Consider the following 18,081-nt stretch of genomic DNA (forward strand, 5'->3'; position numbering starts at 1 on the left):
CTGGGTCAGGAATCTAGGCACCCCTCATAGGGTCCTCTGCTTCATGGTCTCTTGCAGCTGCTGTCATGCTGTTGGTCCCAGGTCTGTGGTTTCATCTGAAGGCTCATCTGGGGAGAACTCTTTCAGTGGTTATTGACAGCTTTCAGATTCATGTGCAGTGTTGGATCGAGGGCCCCAGCTCCTCATTGGTTGTGGCCTTTTCTCAGTTCTTTGCTATGTGCGCCTCTTTTATAAGGCAGCTCACAACATCCTGGTGTGTAGGCTGAGAAGGGAATAAAGGAGTCTATTAAAAGAAAGTCATATTGTTCTACAATCTAGTCACATACGTGGTATTCTGTCACTTTTGCTGTATTCCACTTATCAGAAGCACATCACTAGTTCCAGCCCACACTCAAGGGGTGGAGAATACACAAGAATGAGAATACAAGAGGTGGAGGATCTCTGAAACCATGTTAGAAGTGGCTTACCACAGCTAGGCTAAGTCTCAATGCTAAATAGCCCATGTCATATCAAAATTTCTTCATAACAGTGTTTTTGTCTGCTGAGTCAATGAGGAGTAGCCGCCTTCCCCATTTTTTATCTTTTTGAAATTTCTTATGTTTGTTTATTTGTTGCAATTTTTGCTGTTGTTGGTTCATCTTCAGGGCTGGGAATCAGGTGAGGCAAGTCAGGCGTTGAGGAAATCAAATTTAAGGAGGTGCTCACGCTCATATGCTGACCCTGCACTTGTGCAACCCTGAGAATGAGAGTCTCCTTAAATGTGATGCCTCAATCGTGGCATCCTAGTCCCAGTCCTGATCACCTTATCTGTCTTCCATATCATTCACTACTACTCTCTAATGTTTTCTTTTTTCATTTTTTCAAGAAACCATCAATAAATGAGATTTTATCAAGCCTTTTCTCTATATCAATAATTTTCACTGATGTCTATTCTGTTTCTAACTGTTTAATTTAGTAGCTCTGTAACAATGCTTTTTTTTTTGTAGCTTTGTACCCCATTTCTTTCCTTAGGTGTGTGACCTGATATTCAGTATATAATAGTGTGAAGCAGCGATAAGGAGTTTCCTTCTGCTTTTTCTCCTATCACCTGTCTTCTTGTTGGGTTCTTTCTTCTTCCTCCATCCCTTTCTTTCTTCTTTCCCTTCCTTCCATCCCCTCCCTTCTTTCCTTCCCCCATCTTTTCCTTTTCCTTCTCTCACTTCCTCCCTCCCTCCTTCCCTTTCCTTTTCTTCTCACCCTCCCTCCATTTCTTACTCCTTTCTCCTCCCTCCCTCTTTCCCACCCTTCTTTTATTTAATTTTTTTTTTACGATTTATTTATTTATGCATACAGGAGCTGGGGTGCAGGCCAAGGGTGCAGGGGGTGAGAGGATTCACCAGAGACAGAGTGGGGAACAGAGCAGGCAGATCTACTGAAATACACTGCTGAGGGGAGCAGTGGGCGAGTCTGGAGAGGTCTGCTGCGCCATGTGGGTTGCTTCCTGGCCGGAGATCGAACTCTTGCTGCAGAGGTTGCTGATAGCTTCCGTAGTAGTGCTGTGCTTAACTCCTTGTGCCACCAGGGAGGCCCTTCTTTACATATTAAAAGGACAAGTTTATTGTATAAAACAAAGAAAGAAGAAGATGCTTGCATGCACAAGAGAACAGGTAGACATGTTACTGCTATTTTGCAAAGGGAAAAGAAACACCTGCATAGTCACAGGCAGGCAGGAGAGCTGCCCTTTTAGTTTTTTTGCATGTAGTCTTAGCTCCTTCACTGAATGCCTTCCCCTATCTTGGAGGTGTGCACCTCTACTCAGGTACTGAATTTGCTTTGTTCCTATCTGTCTTCCAGCCTTCCCTGTGACCATTTTCTTCTCCAAAGGGCCATAGTTTGAGAATTAGGTTTTCTGTCGCCGGAGGGAATCACTGGGCTCAGAGAGGCAGTGAGGAGTCTTTGTTAGAACACCTGGACTCCATTCTCCCTTCTGGGATTTAGGTAAATGCTTTATCACAGGGTTGATGCTACTTAATTACAGGGTGTATCTACCACTTGCGTTGGGGCTGTGCACAGACCTCCAGAGGAGTCAGTAACAGGAGTCATTGTTCACTTTCTCTACTTTTACATGTTTTTCTTCAATGGTTCTCAGTTAAGAGTGGGAATTAAGGATCCTATTCAGTTTATTTCCTCCCAGTACAGGGGTTTTGGAGGAGAGCTTTGGGAAGGAGGAGCAGAGAAGAGTTTTATTCTCTACTCTGGAATCATCTGTGGTTTTTTTTTTTTTTTTTTTTTTTTTTTTTTTTTTTAGGTTTTGTTCTTTTCTTTGGAGAAAATTAGGTTTTGTTCTTTTCTTTGGAGAAAAATCATTTCTTTGCTGATACGCTATTTTTCACTTTTGTGGGAAGGAAGATCTACGAGAAAAGTTCAATCTTCCATCTTTGCACAGGAATTGCCCCAGGTGATCTTTAAGGTCTCTCCCATCCCAAGCTAGACCAGAACTCTGAGTTTCCCTACTCACCCAAGGAGAGATGTGGTCACCTCCAAGTGGCACAGAGTCAACTTGTCTGTCACCCAGGCCTTTGCATCCAGGAGGAGAGGCCACCCTGCTCAGGCTTAAAGATGCCCAGTGTCTACCAACTTGGTACCCACAGTGGTTGAAGGGATGAGCCAAGATATGTGTCCACCATAGTGGTAGGTAGGGTCAGCTAAGAGTCCTGGGATGACTGTGAGATCTGCATTCTTGCCCCTGGGGTGGCCTAGAGACTAGTTTATGTAGGTGTCCCAGTTTATGTAGGGAGCGGGCTCCCCTACCACTTCCTGGACTTGGCCCTTGGGGGGGCTTTGAAACCATTTTTTCTCTTGTATCTTGAGCTAAATAACCAGGCCTTGTCAGGGGCTGCCTCAGAGGGACTGCCTTTCCTCTGAGGGCTCTACCTCCCTGCCAGGATCTAGCAGGTATCTCTTCTTGGCTGGGCAGTTGAGCCCAGCTTGAGAGCCCACAATCTCTGCTAAGTTCTCCAGGAGGACACTAGAGTTGTACCCTTTTACTACCCTCACTGCTTCACTCCCCACTTGCCTGCTCACCCAGTTGCTGGGCAACTGTCGGCCTCAGGTGGTGTCCTTGTGCCCTGAAGCCAGTCCCTGAAATTATAGGTTGGCAGGCCCTGGAGTAATGTGTGCCATCCAGCATGGTATCTTGCTGGCAGCCAGTCTGTGCCTGGGGCCTGTGTCCTGGCTGGTTCAGCCACACTGGGCCAGGTTGATTCATGAATGGGAATGAATGATTCGGTCTTCGCCTATCCTGGTCTCCACATCTGTCCCATGGGGACGTTTGCCTTCTCCGTTCTGGGTGGGGCCTAGAATCCATTCTTTCCAGTTCAGAGATTAGCTACTGCCAACTTGCAGGACTGAGATGGACCAAGGTGAAGACACTGTCCCTTTTACCCCACCAGGGTCTAAGCCTTCTTTTGAACAGGTGCTCCATCTTCCCTCCTGCTCCCTCTCTATGCCTATCTATGCATGCAGGCATACACAGGGAGAAATATATGCATGTGTGCACATCCATGTGTATGCAAGCACATGAGTATGAAGGCACAAACCTGCCTATGTATGTGGAACACACGTGTGATTTTGTGTACATGGCTTGCTATCCATATTATGAGACCATAAGCATGTGTATGTATATACAAGGATGTTTTTCACCAAGTTCCCCAGAAAGCCTGCACCAGTCACTGTTTACAGTCACCATCTGTTTGGTTGGTGCTCTTGCCACATGTTTTAATATTTTAAATGTCATCCCTATTATCTCCATATGTGTGTAGTTGTGGTGTGAATTTTATGTATGTGTCCTGGGTTAGGAAGGCCCATGCATGTGTGCACAAGTGTGAGTGTGCATGTATGATGAAGTACATGTACATGTGTGAGGTCTTGTGTGTCATGCATCTGTGTGTGCTTATGTGGTTGTGTGTATATGTGCATGTGTGATAGTGTGAGTGTCTGTGTGTGTCTCTCCGGCCAGGGATGACTAAGGCCAGGGATATTCATCATCACGGTCCCAGCTCAAAGGAGAAATCCTCTTGGGTCCAAATGGAAGAGGCCAGGGGCTTTGGGGCTCCATGATTCTCAGGCTCCAGTCAGCATTCCCAGGCCCCACTGCCAGGGGGACCAAGCTAGGGTGCAGCTCCCTCGGTGCATACATGACTCTGAGTGGACAAGGACAGAGCCAGATTGCCCTTTCAGAAGTCTCCTCCAGGGCATGTAGGGAGGGATGGTGGGGCCTGGGAAACTGGTGAGGAGGAGAGAATGGGGGAGGCCTGGGCTAGACCAGCAGCCATGGGCGGAGGAGGGAGAAGATGGGGGATATTTAGGATGCAGGATGGACAGGATACAGTGACCGCAAGGGTGTGAGGGTAAGTGAGGCATGTAGGGACCCCCCCTTCCATGGGTCTGGCCTGAGTGACAGGAGACAAGGGACCGTCCCACAGGAGAAACAGCCTTGGCAGCTTGCTGGCGGGCCCAGCTGGGGCCTGTGTCGGGGCTGGCCCAATCACTGTGGGCGAGGACAGTGATGTGGGGAGACAGAAGGAGAGAATGAATGTGGGGATACGGGTAGTGACAAGTGCCTGTGGCTGTCTGGGAGCAGGGGTGTCCAGGAGGTGCCTGGGGCTGTGTGGCTGTAGGAGCAGCTTTAAAGAGTAGGCTAAATTCTTCGTGGTGACTTCAAACCTGGGCCCTTTTGTTTGTTTGGTTTGGATTTTAATTGCTGAATCCAAGTCTGAATTGGTCACGGAAGTCATTGAACTCTAAGACCCAATTTGCACTCAGCCTGTGGGGAGCATAGCGTGCCAAGGGAGGTTAGTATCTTTAGAAGCTCAGGTTGTCCATGCTGGAGGCGTCTGCCAGGCAGAGCATCTGGGCCACCCCCAACTGGTATGGTTGGGGAAACCAAGGCCCAGAGGGTGGAGGCCTCCCCAGGGCTCCCCCACCCCAGCAGGGTGGGGCTGGACCGTCCACCCCAGGAGGTCACACCCCTTTGTTGGAGAGCCCCTCCTTGAGCTCACAGTCTCCTGAGGCGGCCTCAGGAGACTCTGTAATTACAGGATTAGGAGGCAGCCTCTCCCCTTTGCCCCTCAAAGCCTCCGTGTGGAATGAGGATTTGGTGGCGCAGGGCCGGTTTCCAGGTGTGTCTGAGGAAACCTGGCATCCTCCGGCGGCTTGTTCAGCCTGAAAGGCTCCATTGTGGCTGCAGCCTCCCTGTGATCGGCTCTATTTTGGGGTCGGGATCCACCCTGCTCCAGATGGAGGAAGGAAAAGGTGTATTTCAGTATGTCCTGTGGGTGGGGGTGGGGAGCAGGGGAAAGACAAAAGGGGAGGCTGTGGCTCCAGCAGAAGGTGTGGAGGGAAGGAGGCAGCTGCAGCTGCAAGCTGGATGTGTGAGGCGGGGAATGACCTAGTGGTCCAGGTGGAGGTGGGAGTCTAGGGGCAGGCGGGTGCGACCCTGTGAACTGGCTGGCTGAGCTTTCGTTTGGTCCTGGGAGCCAGTTAGCAGACCCTACCACTCTGGAATGCAGGTCTGTGGCCTGGCTGGGCCACGCCTGAAGCCTGCCTGCCGGTAACTTCCTAATTCCCACCCACCGACCCGTTTGAGTGCCCAGCCCTGTGCCCGGCCCTTGAGGGTTCTCGAGTTTGGGTTAGTCTGAGAGGGCCAAGGGCTGGTTAGTCTGAGAGAACACACAAAACTGCTCTCCCTTCTTGTTGGTTCTTTTTTTTTTTAAAAGATTTATTTATTTATTTATACAAGTACCGGGCATAGTCAGAAGCACGGGAGGGTGAGAGAATTCACCAGAGACAGAGCAGAGAGCAAAACAGGCAGACTGACAAAATACACTGCTGAGAGGAGCAGCAGGAGAGGTCTGCGCGCCATGTGGGACCCTTGCTTCAGGGCAGGGGATCGAATTGGCGCTGCAAAGGCTACGGGGCAGCTTTGCAGCCCAGTGCTCAAACCCTGCGCCACCAGGGGAGGCCCTCCTCATTGGTTCTTAAACCCTCTCTCTGTGTGTTCCTGCCCTGTCCGGCATGGCGGGCCCATCCGAGCCTCCTTGCCTCCTTGGTGCCTCTGCCTGGCGTGGCCTTGGGGCTTTCTCTGCCCATTCTTCAAGACTGGTCAGGGCCACCTCTACTCCATGGCCCTTTCTATCTGGGACTTTTTTTCTCTTTTGAGCTTCACCCAGCACTGTGGCGACCTCTCAAAGCTGCCCCCTCACCCCCTCAACCACCCCACAGACTTCCTGTCCCTCACTTTAAACAGCACCTGCTGCATGGTGATGGACACTGGAAAGTGTCTGGATGTATGACCGAGGGCCTGAGCATCCACGTTGTGGACTAAGGATAGCAATATCTGCCCCCTGAGTTAGATGGGTGACAAGGTTGCATGGGCCTGGCTCATAGTAGGTGTTCAGACAGCGGCCCTTCAGTTCCTCTGCCCTGGGTGCTCACAGGCCTTTGGGTGCTAGAGCCTGGGCTGCCCCGGGTACAGCCCCATGACTCCAGGAATGACTAATTCCACTCCAGTGGTAAGCCCTAGAAGCTCTGAAAAATGAGACTTTTTTTCCCTCCTTGTTGCTTCATTAAACTCTTCTTGAGTGAGTGGAATGAGGATTGTCCTAATCTTTTGGCACGGGACAGGGGCTCAGGAAACTGGGAGAGCAGGCTTGCAGTGGTCCCCAGTCACTGGCAGACATCAAGGGCAGGGCTGGGAGTGGCTGCATGAGGTACACCAGTCCTGGGTGTACCTGGGTGCCCAGGGTAGGGGGTGGGCACTGCATAGGGGCCAGAAGCCTTGTGTTCTAGGCCGACTTTGCCAGGGGCTTACTGGTGAGTTCAGGTAAGCCCTGGTCCTGACCTAGCACTGGTTCAGTGTCTCAACCTTGCTGACCTCCCTGAGCTGCCTGGGACAGGGATGGCCTGGAAGAGGCTGTTGATGGGCTGCCTGAGCCTGGCTGGTGGGCCAGCCCACAGCACCTAATCAGTGAACGCAGGCCACAGGGGAACACAGACAGAAGGTGGGCAAGCCCTGAGCAGTCACCGGCCTTTCTCCACTGACATCTGTTTCTCTGCCTTTCAAAGTGGTCCAGACACTGGTTGCCTCCTATTGGTCACCAGAGCGACCTCAAGGGCTGGACCTTGGGGCCTGTCCATTGAGGAGGATGCTGTTCTAGACCAGGGGCCTAGCATGCCCTCTGTGTGTGGCTGCTAGCCTGCCCACATGGGGATGTCTATTGCCCTGTAAAAAAAAAAAAGAAAAAAAGTTCCAGACCTCCCACCCCAGTCTTGGTGCTGCCTCTGTGAGGCCTTGGTCTCCCTCTCCACAGGACGGAGGCGATCATGCAGGGAGGAGTTGGTGACTGAGGTCCAGGAGCCTCACCCATCCCCCGCTTTCCGCAGGTGTTCCTGGGCCTTGGGATGCTGCTTCTGTCCTGCAACTGGGCGGTGGTTGCTGATATCCTGCTGGTAGGTGTGGGTGTTGGAGGAGGGGGCTGCTCCTGAGGCCTCTTGGGCAGGGGAGGCTGGGTAGACTGCTGCTGTTGAGTGACCGGGAGGCTGGGAGGGGCTTTAGAGATCCAGGGTAGGAGACCAAAATCATTGAACAGGGGCCTTGGACTAGGGCCTCCCTGACACTCTCAAATAAATCTTCTGCTCTTCACTTGCATTTTGCAGATGAGCAAATGGAGGTGCATAGAAGGGAGGTGCCTGGATCAAGTTCATACTGTGTGCAAAGGCACTGAGCCAGCACTGTGGCCCAGGCCTTTTGATTCCTTCCGCTTAACCATACTCTTCAGCAAGTAGGCGCTTTGCCTCTACTCTGGGCATGCAGATGGGAATGCCAGACTCTAGGGCTATACCCACTGAGCCCAGGTGGGCCCAGGCCACCCTACATCCTCTGTGTCACAAACTGGCAAGGGGAGGGTTCAGGCTATCAGGAGGCCTGTGCTGTCCAGAGCACGTGATGCTGCTTGGCTCCTGAGTCTTTCTACCCAGCCTCCCTGTCTTCTCCCAGGAGACATTTAGGGAAGGACTTTGAAACTTTTGGGCTGTGCCCTGATGTTTGACACAAGGTCACACACCTAGGTGCACCCAGAGAGCCCTCCTCTTGCTTCCTAGCAGCTGGACATTTGGACTGAGAGCGCTCCTGAGGGTGATGTGGTGTGGGGGCATGAGCCTGAACTCAGGAAACACACCTGAGTTTCATTTCAGACCTGCTTCTGCTACTTACTAACTGTGTACGACCCAGACAAGTCCCTCTGTGTTTCTGAATCTCAGTCTCCCTATGTAGAAAGTAGTGATGAAACTACCCCAGGGATTATTATGAGGGTAATTGAGATTATCTGTGGGCAGCTTTTACTCAATGCCTGGCACAGAGAATGCTGGTTGGGATTCTGATAGCAATTCAGATGTTTCTAACTTTCTCATCTCTCATCTCCTAAAGAAATCCTGGCATCCCCAAAATCTGACTTTGAAAGGGTTGTGGGGAAGTGCAGTCATTTATTTAGCCGATGAGCCTTGCTTGAATACTACTGTGGATGGGATGCTCACTCCTTATCTCCTCCTTGTGGCCCAGGAGGCTGCTCTGCCTTTGACTGATGTGTGGGTTAATCAGCCATAGAACTGGCAGGTCTTCTCTACTCCTTCCTGCAGACAGGGGTCTTGGGCTCCAGCCTGGACTGAGCCACAGACCTGCTGAATAGCCTTAAGCTTCAGTTTCTTTGTCTATAGGAAGGGGTGAGCAGGACAGCCTGCAGGAAAGCCCTCAGTAAGGGATGGCTCTGGCAAACATTTTCTTTAGTGGGCTTGCCCACTCTTAGGCACAGGGAGCTCAACTGCCCCTGTCCCCCAAATAGCTTGCTCTTTCTCAGGCAGTTGAGATGCAGCTGAAACCTGCCCCCTGCAGCTTTCTCAGCCTGCCCCCCACTGTGAGGCTCCCTGTTCCACATGACAGCCCTGCAGATATGTGAAGACGGTGTCTGTCCCCCCAGTGTCTGTGTTTGCAAGAATGATTAACCTGGCCCCCTGCCCTGCAGAGCCAGGCTCTGTGTAATCTGTGTGCGCTGGGGCAGGGGTGGGCCGGAGGGCTCTAGGGTGAGTCAGATGTAGTTCCACCCATAGGGCTCTGCTGGGGAACTGAGAAGCTGTGGGACTGCGGGGGCAGGGTGGACTGGAAGTGATTTAGCTTACCTGGTGCTCCCTGTGGTCCACCCTGGGCTTCGAGGCCTGCAGCCCTCCAAGCTCATGAATGCCCCTTTTTTTCTGCCTTCCCACCTTCCTGAAGCCCCTTAGTCCAATGTTGCCTTTCAGTGCTGGTGCGTGGCTGGCTCAATCCTGGCAGTCCTTGGAGCTCCATCCCCCATGATGCTGTTTCCTGGTAGACAAAAGGGGATGGTTCAAGGAGGGAGCCAAATTCAGGTGGGAAGCCAGTTATGGAGTACCCAGTCTGTGGAGTAGGGGGGCAGAGGCCAACTTGGAGCAGGGTAAGGAAGGAGTGTGAGGCAAAGCAGAGCCTGAGTGTAAACAACTCCCTCAAGAAGCTACATTGAGGAGCGAGGAGAGAGGACGGTAGCAGGGGAGGCAGAAGATCACCAGAAGTTGGCTTTGTTTTTCAAGAGGTGAGGCTGGAGCAGCCTCCTAAGGGCTGGCAGGGGAGAATGGGTGGAGAGAGGGCCTGAGGCCGGTGGGATGGGGCTGGGAGGAAGCAGCCCCAGCAGAGCAGGGCAGGGGTAGGAAGTGCGTGGGGATGGGTGTGGCAGGAAATGCCTGAAGGTTGCATCTGTGGCCTGCTCTTGCTCCTGAGGGCAGTGGAGCCCAGGGGTGAGGAATCTGGGGCAGTCCACCTGTTTCCACCTCCAGCCCGGCCGCTGTCCTGGCTAAGTGACAACCTCGTGCTCTTGGAAGACTGTAGTACCTACCAGTTAGGCCCAGGCTATAAGGATGAGGTGAGCTAATACCCGCATGGCATCATGCATATTCCTCAGAGGACTCCACTGGCCCCGCTTCCCCAGTCCCCCACCCCCTGCCTCCCGCGGCCTCCCTCCCCTTTTCCAGCTTATCCACAAGGAGAAGAAGTCAGATTCTCTCTGGGGAGGACTTAGACCTCTCCAGTCCAGTGGTTTTTGAACTTCATTGAGCTTAAGATTCAGGTTTGGAGGAATTTTGTACAAATTCCAAACCCCCTGACCTCAGTCTGATTCAGTGGGTCTTTGTTGGGGTTCAGGAATCTGCATTTCTAGTCACCATTCCAAATAATCCTTATTGCACACTAGAGAATGCTAATCTAATCCAGTGCAGCCAACTCCCGTGAATCCTGCAAAATTCTGACTAGAGCGGCCAGTCTCCTTGTTCACATACCCCTTTGAGGAGGAGTTCACTCTTTGCACCCTGGGAAGTCCCTTCCTTCTGGCCTTTCTGCATCTGGCTCTGTCACACCTAAGACCTACTGTAGCCCCACCTCAGGCAATGTCCTCCAAGCCTGACTGGGCCTAGGAGGCTCCTGCTCTTTGGAGAGCTGAGATTGTGTCTCCTGAGCCAGCAGGCATCTCCCCAGGCTAAACTGCCTCCCAGCCTACTAATGGGGTCCCTCCCCCAACCTTCCTGTCTGTATGGGCCACACTCTAGGTGTCCCAGAGCCAGCTTTTCCAGTCCCAGCAGTGGGGAACTCACTCCCTTTCCTAGTTCTGTCCTCTGGGGTTCTGGAACCAAGCCATCAGGCTCCCTCCCACCTGCTCAGCAGATTTCCCCCCAGCCCCCTGGAGGGTTATCACCCTCCTGCTTTCCCTCTGCCTCTGTCTCAATGCTTCCCTGCTCACCCCCCACCCCCCAGGTAGCCGTCTGCTCACTCATCTGTCTCACCCTCCCAGGGGTGTCTGGGTGTGAGGGCTGAGTGGGGAGCACAGGAGGCAGGCTGCCAGGGAGTCTGCACCTGGTAGTTGCCACCCTGACTTTCTGCAGGATCTTGGTTGGTACTGGTTATGCCTCGGGCTATAAAGGGAACAGCTTTTCTAAGAAGGGAAGAGTTAGAAACAGAGGTGTTTTTGTCTCAAAATAGAGTAAGCCTGGATTTTTGGAAACCCAAAAGCCTCTCACCTCTAAAATTACCCACTGGACTCTCCAAGCCTGTTTTGGCCCCTTGGAGACTGTGGGGACCCAAAAGAGTCTGGGGGAACCTACCCCTGGTAATAGTGGCAGCAGTGGCTGGTCTGTGCCCAGTAGGCTATGGGTCTGGGAGGGGAGGAAAGGGCCACCCTGCCTGGATTTTACTGAGTCCAATTAGCCCAGGCCCCTGTGTGGATTTCTTTTTTGGACATTCAGGGCCCATCTTCTGGGAGGCCCTGCCCTTCTCTCTAGAACCACCAGTGAGTAATCACATAATTATGGGGTGAGCAGGAAGCACTTGAGGAAGGTGCAGCTCTGTGGTCAGTTCCTTCTCAGGCCTGTTGGCAGGTTCTGGTGATGGGTGGAGGCCCAACATCTCACACCACCTGGGCAGAGTGGCTCAGAGCCAGTGACCCCAGGACCAGACAGTTACCCACAAGAGAGACTCCTGCAGCCTGTCCCTGTCCTCCCACAAGTTCCCTCTCACTCATCCCATGACTCCCAGTCCTTGGGCTCCAGCCTCCACACTTTTTTTTTTGCTCACACTGTCCCCTGCCCAGAAAGCCCTGCCCCATTCTCTCTGCCAGTAGCCAGTTACTTTCCTACCCATATGCCAGGCTAGGGATGAGCTTGTCTTCTTTATCCTTCTCTCCGCTTTCCAAATGTTCTATCACAAACACATAAATATTGTTGGAAAGGCTCCTTCTTACTCATAACAGCAGCATGGTTAACAGGCCAGGCGAGGGTGGGAGAGGGCCTGGAAACAAATCTCAGCCTTGTTATTTCCTGACTGGGTGGCCATGAGCAAGTTACTTCCCTCCCTGTGGAGGGTTTGCTATCTCATCTGTCAAATGTGGATAATAATGGTATCTCGCTCGTGGGCTGTTTGAGTGGATATATGCGATGTATATAGATGTGTGTGTGTATATGAGCTATGTAAAATGCATACAGGAAGCTTTTAATACACATTAGTAATGCTTATTATTATCATTGTTATTACTCTCTGATGAGCTCAGATTATAGACTCATCTAGGTCGTGGGGATAAGGCTTCGGGGCTCAAAACTCCCCTGTGGTTGCTCTTTCAAGACTGTGACCCTGTGACCGTGTGACTTCTGCTTGAACCCTTTCTCTTCCCCCCCTCCTCTCCCCTGCTGCAGCCCTGGGTTCTGGCAGGGTTGCTCTTGGGACCAGACTCCCAGATGGTTCTACCTGACTTATTTAGTTGGCAAACCTTCAGCTAGTGCCCTCTGTGTCTGGTGCCTTGCTATCACCCAGGGAGCGCTGGAGAAAACAGACAGGCCATTTGCTGCCCAGACAATGTAGGGGGTGAAAGGGGTGGAGAAAGAAGTCACCCCCCACCCCAGTTCTGGGTGATGAGTGTTCAGCCAGGGGTGCACATAGGGCTGGGGAGTGTCTGGCAGGCACCTGAACTCCAGAGGAGGTATCCCAGAGGTCAGTGCTGGAGGACAAGCACGATGTTCCAGCTGGACTGGAGCATGGGGTTGCCTGCCCAGCAGCAGGCACAGTGTGTTCAGATGCCCAGAAGCTTCCTGCCTCCTTGAGTCCCAGGGCGTTATTTTGGTCTGATGTCCATGTGAAGCCACTGGGTACCAGGTGAAGAGTTTTAATGAACAGAACCCTCCATGTAGCTTGTATTTATTATCCTCACTTGGGGAAGAGGAGAGCTGACTTGGCGAGGTGAAGCAGCTTGCCCGAAGTCCTACAACTAGTGAGCAGAGTTCTGGGATCAGACCCCAATCCAATGACAGAATTCACATTCTTAACCTCCCCACCCTCTTCCTTGGAGTCACAGGGGCCTGTCCAGCAAGGCCATCTTTGGTCTCCACCCAGTGGCCCTTGACCTTCCTGAGAGAAGGCCCGAACACCGCACTACACTGTCCAGGTGCCCACACAGGCAGACCCTTGGCTGTGGACCCACTCTTCACCCCATCAGCCTGCAGTGCTGCCTCCTGGCCTCCTGAGTTAGGGTGGCAGCCCCAGCACTGTTGTTGCAGTCATGCCTGGTCCAGAGCCACCCCTATAGAGGGGCGATCCTCATCAGGGACCTTAGTACCCCCATCCTGGGGGCCTGGGTAGCCTTTTGAGCCGTGGGCACCATGTTCTTTTGGTGGGGCTTCAACCATTGGGGTTGTTGGCTCCCTTCCACCCCACTCACTTGGCAGCCTGACATGCCCCATACAGGCTCTTGGTGGGGAACAGGAAGCAGGTGTGAGGGGACCCCTTCTCTGTCTGCCCTCACTTGGGGAGCTGCCCTGGTGCTCCTGTGTTTTGCAGTCTGTGGTTGTGCCCAGGTGCCGGGGAACAGCGGGGGCGATTCAGCTCACAGTGCTCCACATCCTGGGAGATGCCATCAGCCCTTCTCTCACTGGATATGTAAGGCCGGGTGGGTGGTGGGCTCCAGGAGGGCCTGAGTGTGTGTGGGGCAGGGAAGAGGGAGGGACTGCTCGTGCTCAGCGGGGAGGGGGCGCTGGTGGGCCTGGCATGCTCACTTCCCTCCCCTGCAGTTCTCCAGTGTCCTACGGGCCAGGCGCCCTGACTCCTACATGCAGCGCTTCCTCAGCCTTCAGCAGAGCTTTCTGTGCTGTGCCTTCGTCATTGCCCTGGGTGGCGGCTGTTTCCTGATGACTGCGCTGCATCTGGAGAGAGACCAGACTCAAGCCCAGGCGCCTGGCACAGGTACCCACCCTCACACCCATGCCATACTCAGAGCTTACCCCATGGGGCAAGGGGTATCAGCCTCCACTCTGAATCCCTGACCAGCTTATTTATTTATTCCTCTCTTTATTCAAAAACAGTTATTATACCCCTGCTTTGTGGCATATTTGGGGGATGCAGTGGAATAAACACCAAATCCAAGACTTGTGGAGCTGATGATGTTTTAGAAGGCAGAGACAGATGAGAAACAGAAAAAACAAAAGATTGGGTGTGTTTGAGGTGATCAGTGGAATGGAGAGACTTCAGGCAGGAAAGGGGCCAGAGAAAGGTAGGTGGGGCCTTATAATTGTTGAAAGGGTGATCAGGGAGGTCTCTGCACAGGTGACTTTGGAGTATATTTGGAATAGGTGAGGGAGTAAATCATGGAGCTATCTGGGGGAAGGTCCTCCTGGTAAGGGAACAGCTAGTGCCAAGGTCCTGAGGTGGGAATGTACTTGATGTGCTTACGAACCAGCAAGGAGGCCAGTGTGTATGGAGGAAAAGCAAGGGGTAGGACAAGGGCAATAATGGGGCCAGAGCATGGGCCCCTGGGAGGACCTTGTAGGAGCTGCTGTAGGGTTTCCAGGGGTTGAAGCTAGAGGTTTCTGATTTGCACTGTAAAATCACCATTTTGGCTGCTGTGTTGAGAATAGACTGTAGGGGATCAGTACTGCAGCAGAGAGGTGATACAAGTTTTTTTTTTTTTTTAAAGATTTATTTATTTATGCACACAAGAACTGGGGTACAGGCCAAAGGTGTGGGACGGGGGCTCGGTGAGAGGACTCACCAGAGACAGAGCAGGGAACAGAACTGGGAGACTGAAATACACTGCTGAGGGGAGCAGCAGGTGAGAGAGGAGAGGTCTGCTGTGCCATGTGGGTCACCTTTCTGGCCGGGGATTGAACTCTTGCTGCAGAGGCTGCGGATAGTTTCACAGTGCTGTGTTTAACTCATTGTGCCACAAGGGAGGCCCCGCGATAAGAGTTTCTGTGTCCATCCAGGAGAGGAGTGGTAGGACAAGGACCATGGTGGTGACATTGAAGGTGTGAGACAGAAATTTATTTATTTATTTAATTTAAAAAAATTATTTATTTATTTATTTATACAAGCACTGGGTACAGTCAGAAGCGTGGGATGGTGAGAGAACTCACCAGAGCCAGAGCAGGGAGCAGAGCAGGCAGAGTGACGAAGTACACTGCTGAGGGGAGCAGCGGGCGGCAGGAGAGGTCTGCGCGCCATGTGGGACCCTCCTCCGGGGGCCGGGGAGCAGCCGGGGATCAAACTGGCGCTGAAGAGGCCGCGGGCAGCTTCACAATCCAGCACTCAACTGCTGCGCCACCGGGGAGGCCCGACAGAAATTTATTTTGAAAATGGAACCTAGAGGATATCTTGACAAACTAGGCCCAGGTCTGGTCCCAAGACACCTTTTAGCTCCTTTGTGGCTGGCTGAGCATTTTTCTTCCCACAGGAACACTGACCAGCAAGGACACGGAGCACGAACACTTACTTCCTGGCATGGATGCCTTCGCAAAGGACTCCTGAGACCCCTATCCTGCATGAGGAGGTCCCACTCACTGTGCCTGCCCCACCTCTTGTTGGTGTCCACATTATCAGAGCCCTGCCCACTTCTGGCAGTGGCTCAGGGACCCCAGCGGAGCTGCATCTGCCACGTTCACTCTGAGCTAGAGAGCTGCCAGGGCCTGGTGGCTGGGCTGGAAATTGAGCTGTCAGCATCCTCACAGGAGGCCTGGTACTGTGCCGGCACCCCACGCCAGGCTGCTCCGGCCTGGGGTCCTCAGCCTGGCTGCTGGTGGACCCTGATTAAAACACAGTCAATACAAAGTCCGTGGATTTCAGGATTGTGTTATTTATAGCCTTGTGATGCCTCTGCTGGGAGTGGGAGCAGGGGAGGAAGAGGTAGACAGTCAAGGTCAAGGATGTAGGCCTCCCCTGAAGTGTGAAAACTGAGAAGGCAGCTCAGCATGGGACACTGGGAGTTCCCCACCCTGGATCTTACACTGGGGCTCAGCTTGCCCACTCCGCAGGTTTATGAGGGCACAGGACACCCCCCTGCATGAATTTATCCTCTGAACAAAAGCTGCGGGCTAAAGCAGTAGTTTTAGAGAGGTGTCCGTGCAGTTGCTGGCATGGAGGTGCGGCTTTGTCTGGGGAGTCACCCAAGCCCGTTCAGATGCAGCGGCCCCTGAACCACACCGGTTCCATACTAGCTGGCACGAGTGCTTCTGGCTGTGCCCTGCTCTGTACCCCAGCCCCCACATCCCTGCCCACACTTTGACCCCAACACAGCCCATGGGGAGGGCTGGCTCTGTGGGATTCACACTTGCCACTGGCTTCAGAGCAGCTGGGCGCAGCAGGCCCAGCAGGAGATCAACAGCTTCCAGGCGGGCAGCAGTGGGGGGGGGGCATGTTCTTTCCGCCTATGAGCAAGAGCTTCTCTCCCCCTCCCCTGGTGCCCGGCCAGGAGATCACTGTTCACTTGCTGATCACCACCTCTACCGTGCCGTGCTGTGCCTGCCTCCTAGCTGCTGTGGGCCTAGCAATGACCCAGACCCACGCACATCACCTGACCTTGCTTGCTCCATCCCTGCAGCCTGTGGTGGCCTCCCTGTTCCTCAGAGTTGGATGGGACCCATCTCCAGGAGCTGGCCTCTCCAGCCCAGCACAGACCAGTCCAGGCCTGCCCTTTACTGGGTAGCTCTACCTCAGGAGCAGGCTTCATAGAGTGGACCAGATCCCCCACCCATGATTTGCACTTGGATTGCATGAAATGATATGTCTTTGAAGTTACAAGGAAAAAGATCTGTGAAGATACTTAGTTTCTCCTGAGAAAGAGGCAGTGGGAGCTGTGGGAGCTGGGGTGCCATGGGCCTCCTCAGCAGTCATTGGCTGTGTGATTTGGGCCACTTCCTGACCTCTCTGTGCTGCACTTTTACAGCCGGTGTGCGGTGGCACCGTCTGGGAAGAGCAGCCCAGGCCAGGTGGCTCCTCCACTGCTCTGGCCCTGGCCGGGCTGCCGGACACCTTGACACCGCATGCCGGGTCTCCTTCCCTCGTCAGGGGGACACCCCCAGGCCCTCACGCCTGTTCTCAGTCCTCACGGACTGTGTCTGGGCCCCTAGAAGCCCAGCTCCAGGCACTGGACCTTCCTCCCAGCAGCAGTGGAGGATCCCAGTGAGGCTCAGCTGCCAGAAAATGGGTGAGGGCTTCCCCAGAGTCAGGACTTCAGCAGCCCTCTTCCTCCAGAGTCTGGAGGATGGGGAGAAAGACCAGGGACCTCATTCGTGGCAGTTTCACCAACATGTATTGGTATCTGTGGGTGTGCATCATGCAGGAAATCTGACTCCAGCCTTGCCTTTAGATCTCACCGACCAAGACAGGACAGAGACACCCTCAGCTAGGCCAAGTGACGTATACATCTGGGCAGAAGAAGAGATTACATTCCTCAGAAGCCTTTAGGGAGGTGGCCTAGGAGCTGCTAAATAACAAATGAAGGTGTGGGGGGAGGAAATTCCCAGTGGAGTAAACAGGACAGGAAAAGATGGGGAGTGGGCTGGGGAGGGGTAATGAAGATATGTAATGAATCAGATGGCTGTGGTGTGGCAGGAGAGGAGGGGCTGAGTGTGTTGTCGGGGAGGGGCAGTTGGCGGGGCCCAAGGAGCTTCAATTGCCCATTAAAGGAGCTGGGGCTTTAATCCTGTAATCCAGCATAGATTCTTCTGACTCAAGAACATTCTGGTACTTGGGTTGCTGGGCAGAGCAGGGTGGTACTTCTTAGGACTAATCTAGACAAAATTCCCAGCAAGATGTTTATAAGATGTTATCATCCAAAGTGTTTTGAGACAGGTGCTCTGGGGCTGGTGGACCCTGGCATTGAGAGACCATTATTTGCTGTGCAGCAACCCCAGGTCCCAGCTTTACTCAGCTACTCTCCCCCCTGGCTCCAAAGGGACCTCACTGGGTTGAGTGCAGAGTGAGTGAGCCTTGCCGCTCAGGCTGGAGCCAAGGAGTAGTTAGTACAACACCACTTTCCAGCCTAGAGGGCACTTGTTGGGTAACCCCAGTCCCTGATGTTGGGGCTGTTGGTGGGGGCAAACACTGCTCAGCAGGAAGAGGCCCTCAAACCTGACCTGATCACTTAATGTGTTAATTGCTCTTCCCAGACACATGCTGCATTCCAACTCCCAAGTGTCATGGGCAGGCAGGTGTGCCTGCGCATGCTCATT

At 53.2% G+C, this 18,081-nt stretch overlaps 1 protein-coding gene across 1 annotated transcript in view; it reads left to right on the top strand.

The window, feature by feature from the left end:
• Positions 1–17,033, top strand: part of SPNS3 (SPNS lysolipid transporter 3, sphingosine-1-phosphate (putative)) — a gene marked incomplete at both ends in the record, with an annotated part of 48,587 nt that extends 31,554 nt beyond the window's left edge. The window contains 5 exon segments of the mRNA XM_084237892.1: positions 7,423–7,488; positions 13,418–13,516; positions 13,648–13,852; positions 13,855–13,865; positions 16,794–17,033. Coding sequence (XP_084094018.1) covers positions 7,423–7,488; positions 13,418–13,516; positions 13,648–13,852; positions 13,855–13,865; positions 16,794–17,033 — 621 coding nt within the window.
• Between the last annotated feature and the right edge of the window lie 1,048 nt (positions 17,034–18,081).

This window comes from Talpa europaea, assembly GCF_964194135.1.
Source record: "Talpa europaea genome assembly, chromosome: 7".
NCBI lineage: Eukaryota > Metazoa > Chordata > Mammalia > Eulipotyphla > Talpidae > Talpa > Talpa europaea.